General features: G+C 38.0%; 1 protein-coding gene across 1 annotated transcript in view; it reads left to right on the top strand.

The window, feature by feature from the left end:
* The first annotated feature begins 40 nt into the window (after positions 1-40).
* mtor (mechanistic target of rapamycin kinase) overlaps positions 41-12,281 on the top strand; it is a 123,731-nt gene continuing 111,490 nt past the window's right edge. The window contains exons 1-16 of the mRNA XM_065271338.1: positions 41-187; positions 2,350-2,504; positions 2,996-3,104; positions 3,213-3,445; positions 3,803-4,003; positions 4,086-4,220; positions 4,991-5,266; positions 6,061-6,169; positions 6,467-6,650; positions 7,137-7,265; positions 7,873-8,117; positions 8,210-8,425; positions 8,580-8,785; positions 9,528-9,650; positions 9,884-9,967; positions 10,477-10,569. Coding sequence (XP_065127410.1) covers positions 2,385-2,504; positions 2,996-3,104; positions 3,213-3,445; positions 3,803-4,003; positions 4,086-4,220; positions 4,991-5,266; positions 6,061-6,169; positions 6,467-6,650; positions 7,137-7,265; positions 7,873-8,117; positions 8,210-8,425; positions 8,580-8,785; positions 9,528-9,650; positions 9,884-9,967; positions 10,477-10,569 — 2,463 coding nt within the window. The 5' untranslated portion in view covers positions 41-187; positions 2,350-2,384. The remainder of the gene's footprint in view (positions 188-2,349; positions 2,505-2,995; positions 3,105-3,212; positions 3,446-3,802; positions 4,004-4,085; positions 4,221-4,990; positions 5,267-6,060; positions 6,170-6,466; positions 6,651-7,136; positions 7,266-7,872; positions 8,118-8,209; positions 8,426-8,579; positions 8,786-9,527; positions 9,651-9,883; positions 9,968-10,476; positions 10,570-12,281) is intronic.

Below are 12,281 nucleotides of genomic sequence, written 5' to 3' on the forward strand. Positions count from 1 at the left end.
GTCAAAACCATTACCTCAGTGTCTTTCCGGCTTAAGTCGATTTAGTTTGATTGGTTGATTTGGACTGCCTGTCATTGAACCACGACGCCTATTGGTGGAGCCGGCGTCACTCAGTTGTTGTGAACCCGCCTTCTGTGTTTGCAGTTTCATGAGTGGAAACGTCTGTAGCGGCAAACCATAAACACAAGTAAGAAAAATTGTGTATCTTTATTTAAGTTTGGAAGTGTTTTGACCGCATGTACTCTCTTCTGTAGCTTCTGACAAGGCATAAGCTGCTGCAAGGGCGCTTGTGTTAAAATAAGCCGATGGTAGAGAGGCAAGTTAGCAGCACGTTTGGCTAAGTTACGTATCTTCTATCCGCTGTATGTGTCATACTGTTTTAAAACGTATTCTGATGAATGCTTGTGATCGAGACTCTTTGCTTTGAGTTGGGTCAAAGGCTGGGCATGTAACTAATGCATCTGATGGGTTAATGTTTGATGTTTCTATCAGGGGAACTGAATATGAACTAGGAACTATAACATATTTTGCATAAACAAATGGGCTTTATAATGAAATAGTAATTAAATGAGCATAAGTGGTTAATAAAGATCAGGGCTGATAACTTAAAGGCTGTTATTTGAAGGGTTCATTCATAAAGTGTAACATTAACATGTGATGTGAATCCTAAAGCTTTGATCACAACACATCAAAGTATCTGATTATAGTTTAGTTTGCTCCTCACAATCTGTTTCTTCTGATGGTTTGGACATATTATAATTGTGTGCAATGTCAGAGGCTGGTGTTAGCAGCCCTAAGTCCTAAAACAGCTTGCTGTGAATGCTTTATCATTGAATTATATCATAAATTGGTCTTAAAAACGATAATTAAGGTTCCAAGAGTAAATCAAGCATTTAGTTATGACCAGTGTCATATAAGATGATAAATTCATTCTGATGTTCTTACAGGTCATGTTTAGTGAAATTAAAGGAACGGTATTAATAACTGCCCTTGACCTTGTTTTGCCTTCATGTTAATTTTGCTCTTTGCTTTTATAAAGTAGTGCTGACAACAAAAATGTAAGGGCCTTGAAGCTTTAGCAAGCTACGCAATATCGTATGCATTATCGCAGGAAATTCGTCCACGATAATGACGGCGATATTTCCTAGCTTGTCGGTGAACTACGGCTCTGTGTAGTAAATGCTGCTCCATCTGAAAGCAGGTGATGGCGCTTTACTTCTAAACCCAACTGGGTTTACTGGTGGTTGCGCATGACAATCACATTTGAAATATTGCCCAGCCTAGATTGAACAACTGCAGTCACATGGACTATTTTAATAATGTCTTAACTGCTTTTCTGAGCCTTAAACGTGGGAGTTGCATTGCTGTAAAATTGTCATTCTAGAGTGAATAACCCCTTTATTAACATTACCACGGGGATGTTTAATTTTTTTCTCTGATTGGTTGAGAAATGTTCTATGGGCATACATTATTTTCAAACACACACCTAACCTGTCAAATGTTTTAAAATAATCACAAGAGCCATGTCTGTGGTAACTGTGATGTAAGTGGAATAACTGACTCCATTCCTTTGAATGGTTTTAAAATAATGCATGACGCGGCATGATACTCCACTCGTGCCGCATTTCCACCTTGGGTAGGGCTTAGGGATGCTTAACATTTTAATTGCAATTAATCGTTAGCAGAATAAAAGTTTTTGTTTACATCACATATGTGTGTAAACTGTGTATAATAAATATGTATATATATAAATATGAACACATTCATGTATAATTTTAAGAAAAAAATGTATATATTTAATATTTATATATAATATAAATTATACATAAATATACAAATGTATATACACATGTAAACATTTCTAAAACATATACATGCATGTGTGTACATTTATTTATACAAAGTTATTATACACAGTTCACACACATATATGATGTAAACAAAAACTTTTATTCTGCTAACGATTAATCACGATTAATCGTTAAGCATCCCTAGCCCGGCTGCATAACGATTATTCGCGATTAATCGTTTGCAGAATAAAAGTTTTTGTTTACATCATATATGTTTGTGTACTGTGTATAATAATTATGTATATCATATTTAAATACACGCACGCACGTATGTATGTATATATTAAAAAAATGTTTACATGTGTATATACATTTGTACATTTATAATATATAATATAATATATAAATATATATTTTTTCTTAAAGTTATACATGCATATATGTGTATTTATATTAGCACAGAACTGCAAAGTTTTTCCCAGTGTTTCCCAGTACTGTTTATTCAATAATATTCATTATGTTTAGACATTAACGGTCATGTGTGTTGTTTGAATTGTAGGTAGAGGTGCGTGAAGCCCCGTGTCAGCCGCCAGCATGTCTGGCACTGCGTCTGTGCTGCAACAGTTTGTGAGCGGCCTCAAGAGTCGCAATGAAGACACGCGGGCCAAAGCTGCCAAAGACCTTCAACACTACGTCACCACTGAACTAAGAGAGGTAAATGTTTTGTAACGGTTAAAAAAATATTTTTTTCTTTTCTCAAACCTAATATCTTGAAAGCCAGTTAAGCTCCAGTTTAACAGAGATGAAATAAGTGTTTAAAGTAATAAGAAATGTTTATAGTAGTCCACCTACTGTAATATACAGTAACATACAAGTCTAGCAGACAAGCATTGAGCTTTTTAACTCTGTTTGTGGAAAAGATAATGATCGCGTCGGGTCCTGATCACACTGTCGGGGCTAATTTCCCGATAATTACCGGCTGCCTCTACATTATCCCTTACTTAACCAGGACAGTCTCATTAGACATGCTCAGACATTTTGATTCTGTTTTTAATGTGACATCAAACAATCAAAGCCCTACTCATGGTCACTAACTGACTGGTTAATTTTACCCAAACGCTTTTCTTAATGTGTTTGTTAACATGTTGTTTTAGCACTAATGCGGCTAACACAGAAATGTGCAATTTTTTTGCTTCTTTTTCAAGCTGAGCCAAGATGAAGCTACGACTTTCTATGATGAACTGAACCACCATATATTCGAGCTGGTTTCCAGCTCAGATGTGAACGAGAAGAAAGGTGGTATCCTTGCCATAGGTGAGTCCAAACCCAAGAAAGGATCTACAGTATAAATGTGTAATGTTATCCAGATCCATTACATGTTTTGTTTTGTTGTTTGTCGTTGTGTGATCGCCGTCTCTCCAGTGAGTTTGATCGGTGTGGAGGGGGGAAATGCCACCAGGATCAGCCGCTTTGCCAACTACCTGCGTAACCTGCTGCCCTCCAGTGATTCAGTGGTCATGGAGATGGCCTCTAAGGCTATGGGACACCTGTCCATGGCAGGAGATACCTTCACTGCAGAATATGTGGAGTTTGAGGTGAAAAGAGCTCTGGAGTGGCTGGGAGCTGACCGAAATGAAGGCAGACGGCACGCAGCGGTACGTTGAATGACTTCTTATATAAGTTACAATTGGTCATAGTGAACTGCAGGGAACAACTGACTCTTTAAGTAGTGATGTTACTAACCTAACTAATCTGTCCAGCTTTTGATAGCAAAATTGTAGCCATTAATGTAAAAAGTCACATTTTCTAAAAGCAGTGGTATAGAATGACGAAGGCTTGTAATACAACAATACCATCATTCAGTAATATACCTTCACTGTAGCTTAGCTAACCACTTTTTAAAAGGGGAACTTCACTGTATGGTATTAATGGCTAGTTTTACAGTCAAGTTGCTGTTTGATCTGGACTCTTTAGGCAGCCGTGACTTGATTTCGCTTGTCTTTGTGTTGCAGGTGCTGGTTTTGCGGGAGCTCGCTGTCAGCGCGCCCACCTTCTTTTTTCAGCAGGTTCAGCCGTTCTTTGACAACATCTTCTATGCGGTGTGGGACTCCAAACAGGCGATTCGTGAAGGTGCGGTATCTGCCCTCAGAGCCTGCCTGATCCTCACAACCCAGAGAGAGACCAAAGAGATGCAGAAACCTCAGTGGTACAAGGTCAGAATCAGCACATCTCCAGCTGTCCACACATGTGTGCATGTGAGCATTTGTAAAAATAAACCTTCTTTGCTATAAATAGCAAACGTTTGAGGAAGCTGAGAAAGGTTTTGATGAAACCCTGGCTAAGGAGAAAGGGATGAACAAAGACGACCGTGTGCACGGAGCCCTGCTGATTCTCAATGAACTGGTTCGAATAAGCAGCATGGAGGGAGAGGTATGCAGCACACGCTACAAAAAAGCAACATTTTGTTTTGTACACTTGTTTCCTTTTCACTGCTTCGTTTATACTTTTTCACTTTTCCTTGTTTTGTTTTCTTTGCTATTCTTTTCTTCTCCTGTATTAAGGGGTAAAGCACTTAAGTCCTTCTTCTTTTTCTCCCAACATTGTTACCACACCAAATTTGGAGTGTCTATCTTAAACCCGCTAATGCCACCAAAAGTCTAAAGTTTGACATACGTTTTGGTTATAACTCTTGACCCGTAAGTCGTAGAAACCAAATTCTTTTTTTCATCTGAATTGTTGGCTCAAGAAAATTTTATTGAAAATTTTCTTCCATTTTAAATTATTCAAAAAACATACTTTATCGAAATCCTCCTAGAGCTTTTGTCCGATTTGCGCAAAAATCTATCTAAAAAAGTTATGGAATTTGTGTCAATTTGTTAATCCATTGCAATCGTTCCTCTTTTATTGAGAATCTCTGAAGAAAAAATGTAAGTTGTGCTTGCTGTGGCAAATCTTACAAAATTTTACAACAATTTTACAAGTTTAATGAGTCAAAAGAGCCCAGCCCCAAGTCTTTACGATGTTCTGATGCAGAGATATAGCTCTTGCAAAAAATTCATAAACATTCATAAGTCATTCTTATCATTTGTTCACTTTTTTGTTTGTTTTCATTCTGCTGATGTTTCTTTTTCTTGTTCTTATGTTTTCTTGATCTTTTCATTCATTCATTCTGTTGTTCCTAAATTTCCTGTGGCCATCAGCGTATGAGAGAGGAGATGGAGGAGATCACGCAGCAGCAGATGGTTCATGATAAGTACTGTAAGGAGCTGATGGGTTTCGGCGCTAAACCTCGTCACATTACGCCCTTCACCAGCTTCCAGTCAGTTCAGCCGCCGCAGTCCAATGCTCTGCTGGGTCTGCTGGGATACAGCGCACCCCAGGGTTTCCTGAGCTTTGGTGCTACACCCGTTCCCTCCAAAAGCACGCTGGTGGAGAGTCGATACTGCAGAGAACTGATGGAGGAACGCTTTGACCAGGTGATCAGTGCGAGGCAATAAGTGTCTGCTGTTGCTGCATCCAAGCTTTCAGTTTCCTCCTCCTTGTGGCCTTCCTTTAAAATTGTAAATTATAGAGACCAGAACTTGCTGTGATGGTCCACACAGATGCACACTAGTTGCTGGCATTATGTTTAGTTCATTAAAATACTTCTAAAACTAAGGTTTCTGTATATGTCTTGAAAAAATAATCTGCAATTTTTTTATAAATATGTCTTTTTAATGTCTGATGCGCATATTGAAAAAGCAGTCTGACTGATATAAGGCACTGATGTGTTGAGGCACTTCAGTGAATGAGAGACAAACAGAACATAAGTGAAACTAAATTAACTTTTATTGTGGGTTTATATTTATAAATGTATCCTTCTAAAATATTTGCAAAACATTTTTACAAGTTAAATTAAGTTTTACTGCATAATGTATGGAACCAGTCACATGATTTGTTGTTGTTTGTGTGACCAATGCAGATTATAAAAAACAAATATCAGCTGCAGCAATATATCAATCTATCATTAGTTATTTTTAGATAGGTTGTTTGAGCCCATAATACATAATTATTGTTATATTGTACAATGCTTAAAGGGCCCATTCTTCCTGTGTTTTGAAGCTATGATTGTGTTTACAGTGTGCAATATAGCTTATACTTTTAAAAACCGCAGGCAGAGTTGATTATTATTTATTTACATTTAAAATCTTGATTTGTTATTCTAATGTACCTTTAAAAAATGTTTATGTTTAACATAATGCTATAATTCATGTCTATGCTTTTGTAACAGGTGTGTCGTTGGGTGCTGAAATACAGGACCAGTAAGAATCCACTGATTCAGATGACTATCCTGAACCTGCTGCCACGACTCGCTGCCTTTCAGCCTAACACATTCACCGGTAACAAAAATTTTCACACCTCGCTGTAAGGAATTTATATTTGCTCCTGTATAGCTCAGTGGTAGAGCATTGCATTAGCAGTGCAAACGGTCATAGGTTTGATCCCATGGAACAGACGTTGTTAAAAAAAGATATACCTTGTAATGCACTGTAAGTCGCTTTAGATAAAATCTGCCAAATGCATAAATGACAATATTTTCACATGATGAGGAATCAAAGAAAGATCATGCATGGATATACAAACAAATGATTTGTTTGTTTAGTCAAACTACATTAACTTTTGTCTTCCACCCTCAGACCAGTATTTACAGGACACTATGGGTCACCTACTGGGCTGCCTGAAGAAAGAGAAAGAGCGCACAGCAGCGTTTCAGGCGCTGGGACTGCTGGTAGTGGCCGTGAGGACCGAAATTCAACCCTACCTCACCAAGATCCTCGAGATTATTAAAGCTGCACTGCCACCTAAAGACTTTGCACACAAGTATGAAGCCAAACCTGCATCTGTGTTTAGATCAGATTGAAGTCTAAGAAATAAGAATCTGTGCTTGCAATGATTTATATCTTGTTTAGAGGCAGTAATAATCGCTCCAATGTCTGAGGTGACTGGTTGTTTAAAAAGGATGGCCAAGATGGCCATAAAATCAATGTTCAATAAAATACAGGGTTCCCACGGGTCATGGAATTTCTGGAATATCATGTAATTTTTAAAGGGCTGTTCCAGCCATTGAAAGTTAGGGAATTGTATATTTTTGTGTCCAAGTTATGGAATATCAGGGATTTTTTGTCGCTTAAATATTTGTCTGGTTTTAAGGTAAATAGAATATATGTTTGTAAGTAGTGAAAGTGGAATATTTTCTTAGGATAAAAAGCCTATGAATATGAAATGGCTATATCTACTAAAATTGTATTTTAATTGTATTTTAGTCTTCTCTTTGTCCCATCATCTTGTGTTTTTGCGATGCTTTAGGAGGCAGAAGACCATGCAGGTAGATGCCACTGTGTTCACATGTATCAGTATGTTGTCCAGAGCCATGGGGCCCAGCATCCAACAGGATGTCAAGGAGCTTCTGGAGCCCATGTTAACTGTTGGCCTCAGGTACAAACATTGCAGTCCATTCCACATCCTTAAAACATGTTTACTGACATAAAATATGGCACTAGTGGAATTTTAAGATGGTGGCCATTTAATCATATTGCAGTCACTATAATGGAAAACCTCACAGCTACAACTTCATTTCCATTGAACATAGAGTAATTCTGTTTATAACAGCACAACATTATAAGAGAAGAAAGGTGCACAAGGATGTAAACATGACAACTTTAAACACGCCATAGACATTTTTCAGTATGGTACTTTTGCATTAGTAAATATTATCAATAATACTACATTTATTTTATAAAGCACCTTTCAAAAGAGCCTTTCTCAAAGCGCTTTACAAGAAAACATAACAGAGAAAGATACAAAAAATATACATCAAATAAATTACAATTTCATCATTGTTTTTCTAATTGGAAACATCAGTGGCTGATACATTGGTGCATGTCCAATTTCAAGTGTGGGAATTCTGGCTATTTATTCTCAGTCTCAATAAAATACGATTATTATGAGTTACTCCATACATAAATGGATAGAAAGGCATTCTGGTATTAAGATGTCAATTTCTGTGTCATCTTACTGATTGGGGTCTCATTGCGGTCCTCAGTCCTGCTCTGACCGCCGTGCTATACGACCTGAGCCGGCAGATCCCACAACTGAAGAAAGATATCCAGGATGGGCTGTTAAAGATGCTTTCTCTGGTGCTCATGCACAAGCCCCTGCGGCACCCTGGTATGCCCAAGGGCCTGGCATACCAACTGTCATCGCCCAGCCTCACCAACATCCCAGAGGCCAGCGACGTGGGCAGCATCACTCTGGCGCTGCGTACTCTTGGGAGCTTTGAATTTGAGGGTACGAGATAGTAAATGAACTGTTGATTACTATTTTGTTTACAATTTTCACCATTTTGTGTCAAGTAATATGTTACGTTGGTTCATTGTCAGGTCACTCTTTGACTCAGTTTGTGCGCCACTGTGCTGACCACTTCTTGAACAGTGAGCACAAGGAGATCCGGATGGAGGCGGCACGCACCTGCTCACGCTTGCTGACCCCTTCCATCCACCTGATGAGTGGCCATGGACATGTGGTCAGTCAAACCGCTGTACAGGTGGTGGCCGATGTCCTTAGCAAGCTACTGGTGGTGGGCATCACTGATCCAGGTGAGAGATACGCACATTAGGTTACATATAGATAAGCACATTTATTATTTGTGCGTCATTAAGAAGTGCATTGTGTGTGTTCTGAATTTGTGTTTGAAGGTGTTTGATGTAGGCTTGTTTTAAAGTGGTGTTGTATATGTGTGATTCTGTTTAGATCCTGATATCCGTTACTGCGTGCTGGCCTCTCTGGATGAGCGTTTTGATGCACATCTGGCACAGGCAGAGAACCTGCAGGCTTTGTTTGTGGCTCTGAACGATGAAGTTTTTGAGATACGTGAACTGGCCATCTGCACCATTGGCCGTCTCAGCAGCATGAACCCTGCGTTTGTTATGCCCTTCCTGCGCAAGATGCTCATCCAGGTATATTTACATTTATTATTATTATTATTAGATATGATGCTATACACACTAAATAGTACACTAGCAAGTCATTGCCACTTGTGTTTGGTATAGCATGCTAACATACTTTTATTATTTCTCTAGTGTGTATCTTAATTTTATTATGCATGGATACTTACTGTACATGACCTATTACAATTAGAGTACAGTATACATCAGCTATATGCAATAATGCAATCTACTCAACTGTCCTTTTATATTAAATTGCTACTTGTGATGACTACAGTGACATTATGAAACAAAGTATAAATGTGAAAATGAAAGGTCAGGTCGAATGCATTTGTCAGATTCAGTTTTCTTTGCCGTGTATCTGCATACTGTGGTTGTAACTTCATCTTAGCTACCAGCAGGTGGCAGATCAGTAAATGTTTTGTTTCTTCTCATCCTGGCCTGACTCCTCTTTCTTTGACAGTTCTAATATCTCCCTCAACTAAACTATGTTCTTTTCGAATTTGTATTTCATTAACTTCAGTTGATCTTTCTAGGAGCTTGGGAGTAAACAGTTGTTATTTTGCTTGGAGACCACTGTGCTACTTCACTTTTATAATAACATAATATTATGCAGCCCGTTTTGATCAGATATTAATTTGTCACACATCTGTTATAAATGTACCTATAGTTACAAACAGGGATGTGTTTATAGTTACAAAATTGAAAAATGTCAAACAACTCACCAATGTTGATGAACTTAAACTTTCTCCAGATTTTGACAGAGCTTGAACACAGCGGTGTGGGCCGAAACAAAGAGCAGAGCGCCCGTATGCTGGGTCACCTGGTGTCCAATGCTCCCAGACTCATCCGCCCATACATGGAGCCCATTCTCAAAGTATAGTCACTTCTCTATGTGTGTGTTTTGGGGATAATTTTTGTATGTGCTTGTACCAGGGGAAATAGTCAAAGCAGAACCAGTCTTTTATTTGGAACCGGTTCCATTATTTTGAAGATCTGCATTTTATAACCATGAAGATGGATAAAGTACAATACTAAAGTATTTCCATCCCTAGTAAACAGTCATTATCATTATTTTTTACATGCATCCAAATACTTGTTTTCAAACAGGCCCTCATCTTGAAGCTGAAAGATCCAGACCCCAACCCCGCAGTCGTCATCAGTGTTTTAGCAACCATCGGTGAACTTGCCCAGGTAATGGATCATTTTCTTGCCTAACCTTGTGATATTTTCTATATTTTTATGAGCCAATATGTTTTCCTGGCCACCTGTGTTCTTCTTAACGCTGCAGGCCAGAGTAACGCTTAGGGTAGATCCATGGAAAACAGGATGTCGGGAAGACACAAAAGTAGAGACAAAATGTACCAGCACAAAGAGAGGAATCTAGGCATAAAGAGCAAATAGTTTTCAAAGTGGACAAATAGTGCCATTAGACATGACTAAGTGGGTTGGTATTAAAAGCAAATGGACTATAGCCACCTGGATGGGCATTGAGGAGCAAAACGTTTTAAGGATAGATAATATTGATTCCAAATTATGTTTTTGATGAATGTCTATGTGGCATTTAGTGAAAATAGGTGAATCAGATGTGTGAAGGTCACAAAAACTGTTTAGGTTTCAGGTTGAACATTCACTCAGAATTGGATCCCCAAGAGCTCAAAGGGAAATTGAATTAAAGTGTGTCTGACTTTTTTATGTACCAGGTGAGTGGGCTGGAGATGAGGAAATGGATGGATGAACTCTTCCCCATCATTATGGACATGCTGCAGGACTCCTCCTCATTGGCTAAACGACAGGTGTGCTCATGTTTACTCCCTTTAGCACCTCATCATACACTTTTTATTTGTCTGACATGATTTGCCCATTTCTTAACACTTTTGTTGTATGTAAAGCGACATAAATTCAAGCATCAACAATTTTTATTGGGTTTGTGTGGACTAGGCATGGGCCGGTATAAGATTCTGGCGGTATGATAACCTTTAGCAAAAATACCACGGTTTCACGGTGTTACGGTTTTGCCATTGCAACACTAAAATGTGTTATTTTTTAAATGCCAGATAAAAATAAAGCCTTTAAATTATAATATGCTATCAAAAAATATATAATATTTTTGTAATGTATATTAAATGTAAACATCAAATCAATCACATGACTTAATGATTTAATGAATTTTGTATAAACACAGCTCAAACCTTGGAGACGGTATCACAGAATATTTCAGTGGTTTTGAAACCTTGACTGTTTAAAACCTCGGTATACCTTGAAGACGGTAATCGGCCCATGCCTAGTGTGGACACAGCTGAAAGCTATGCAACTAAACTGGTAGCTGTAATTGATATTGAAAAGCAACACAATTTAGTGGCACTGTGACAACCACAGTACAGGCATAATGACAGTATGATATTAATAAATAACACTTACCATTTATAAGTTAATTGTACTTCATCGACGACGATGCCTAGCAGGTTGGTCCTATAAATCTCAGTGGTTATCATGTCTTGCCATATCCAAACATCCTTCTTGGATATGAAATTGTTTACCGCCAAAAGTTGCTCTTTTTTTAAATTAACTTGCGTTCAAAACTACTTCGAACACTATCTAAGGCTGCATTAAAATGTAACTTCGCGTCTGCTGCCGTGTTGGATAAACAAAACTGCTTTGGTCTCCCATAGACGTCATCATCGTCTTGCTGCCCCCTTTCTGTTCTGTTATTGGTTATTTCAGGGGCAAAATTGGTCCATAGTTTCCATGCTAGACTTGCAGCGTGAATACATTTGCGTGCAAGGCAGCATGGGGAAACCCAGGCTAATAGAAAACCGTTTTCCTTACACTTTGAGTATTTGTCAACATGTTACCCGGTCAAAAAAGAAAATTTGTTTCGGAAATCTTCATGGTTATGATGTTACACTTACATTTTACATTGTATGTAGTGCAAGTGCTATTTATTTAAATTATATACTTAATTGTAAAAGTATGTATGATAAAACAACGTATAACATTGAAGTTTTACCTTACAAACTGCAATTATTCAATGTCTAAAAGGTCCATAACTAGTACAGTAGATGTTGTTTCATTTGTTGTTGGTACGGTGCTTCTCAAACAAAAACAGGTCAATCTGTGGAAAAATATTAGTTAAAACAAACCCTTTTAACATCATATTTGAAAGTTGTATGAAACACAACTGTATGAAAAAATGTGGTCCCCCTAATTAATGTGGCATAATCATTTTTTGACAGCGAATTTGGTGAATTTTTTCCCATTGGAGTGGGAATGCAAAAATGCACACAAACTCAATGAAAGCGTCTGCATTAATCTAAATCAATACATGATAATGTAAGTCAAGGTATTTTATGATAGATGGATGTGCTTTATGGAACTTCAAATAATTGGAGACCATCCAAAACCATCACAAAGACAGAGACTCATATAAATGTGTGGGATGGCATGTGGGCGATGAAGACTGATGCTTTTGTGGAATATTTGATAGAGTAAACCCTGTAAGGCCTGG

The sequence above is a fragment of the Paramisgurnus dabryanus genome, chromosome 11 (assembly GCF_030506205.2).
Source record: "Paramisgurnus dabryanus chromosome 11, PD_genome_1.1, whole genome shotgun sequence".
In the NCBI taxonomy this organism is placed as follows: Eukaryota; Metazoa; Chordata; class Actinopteri; order Cypriniformes; family Cobitidae; genus Paramisgurnus; species Paramisgurnus dabryanus.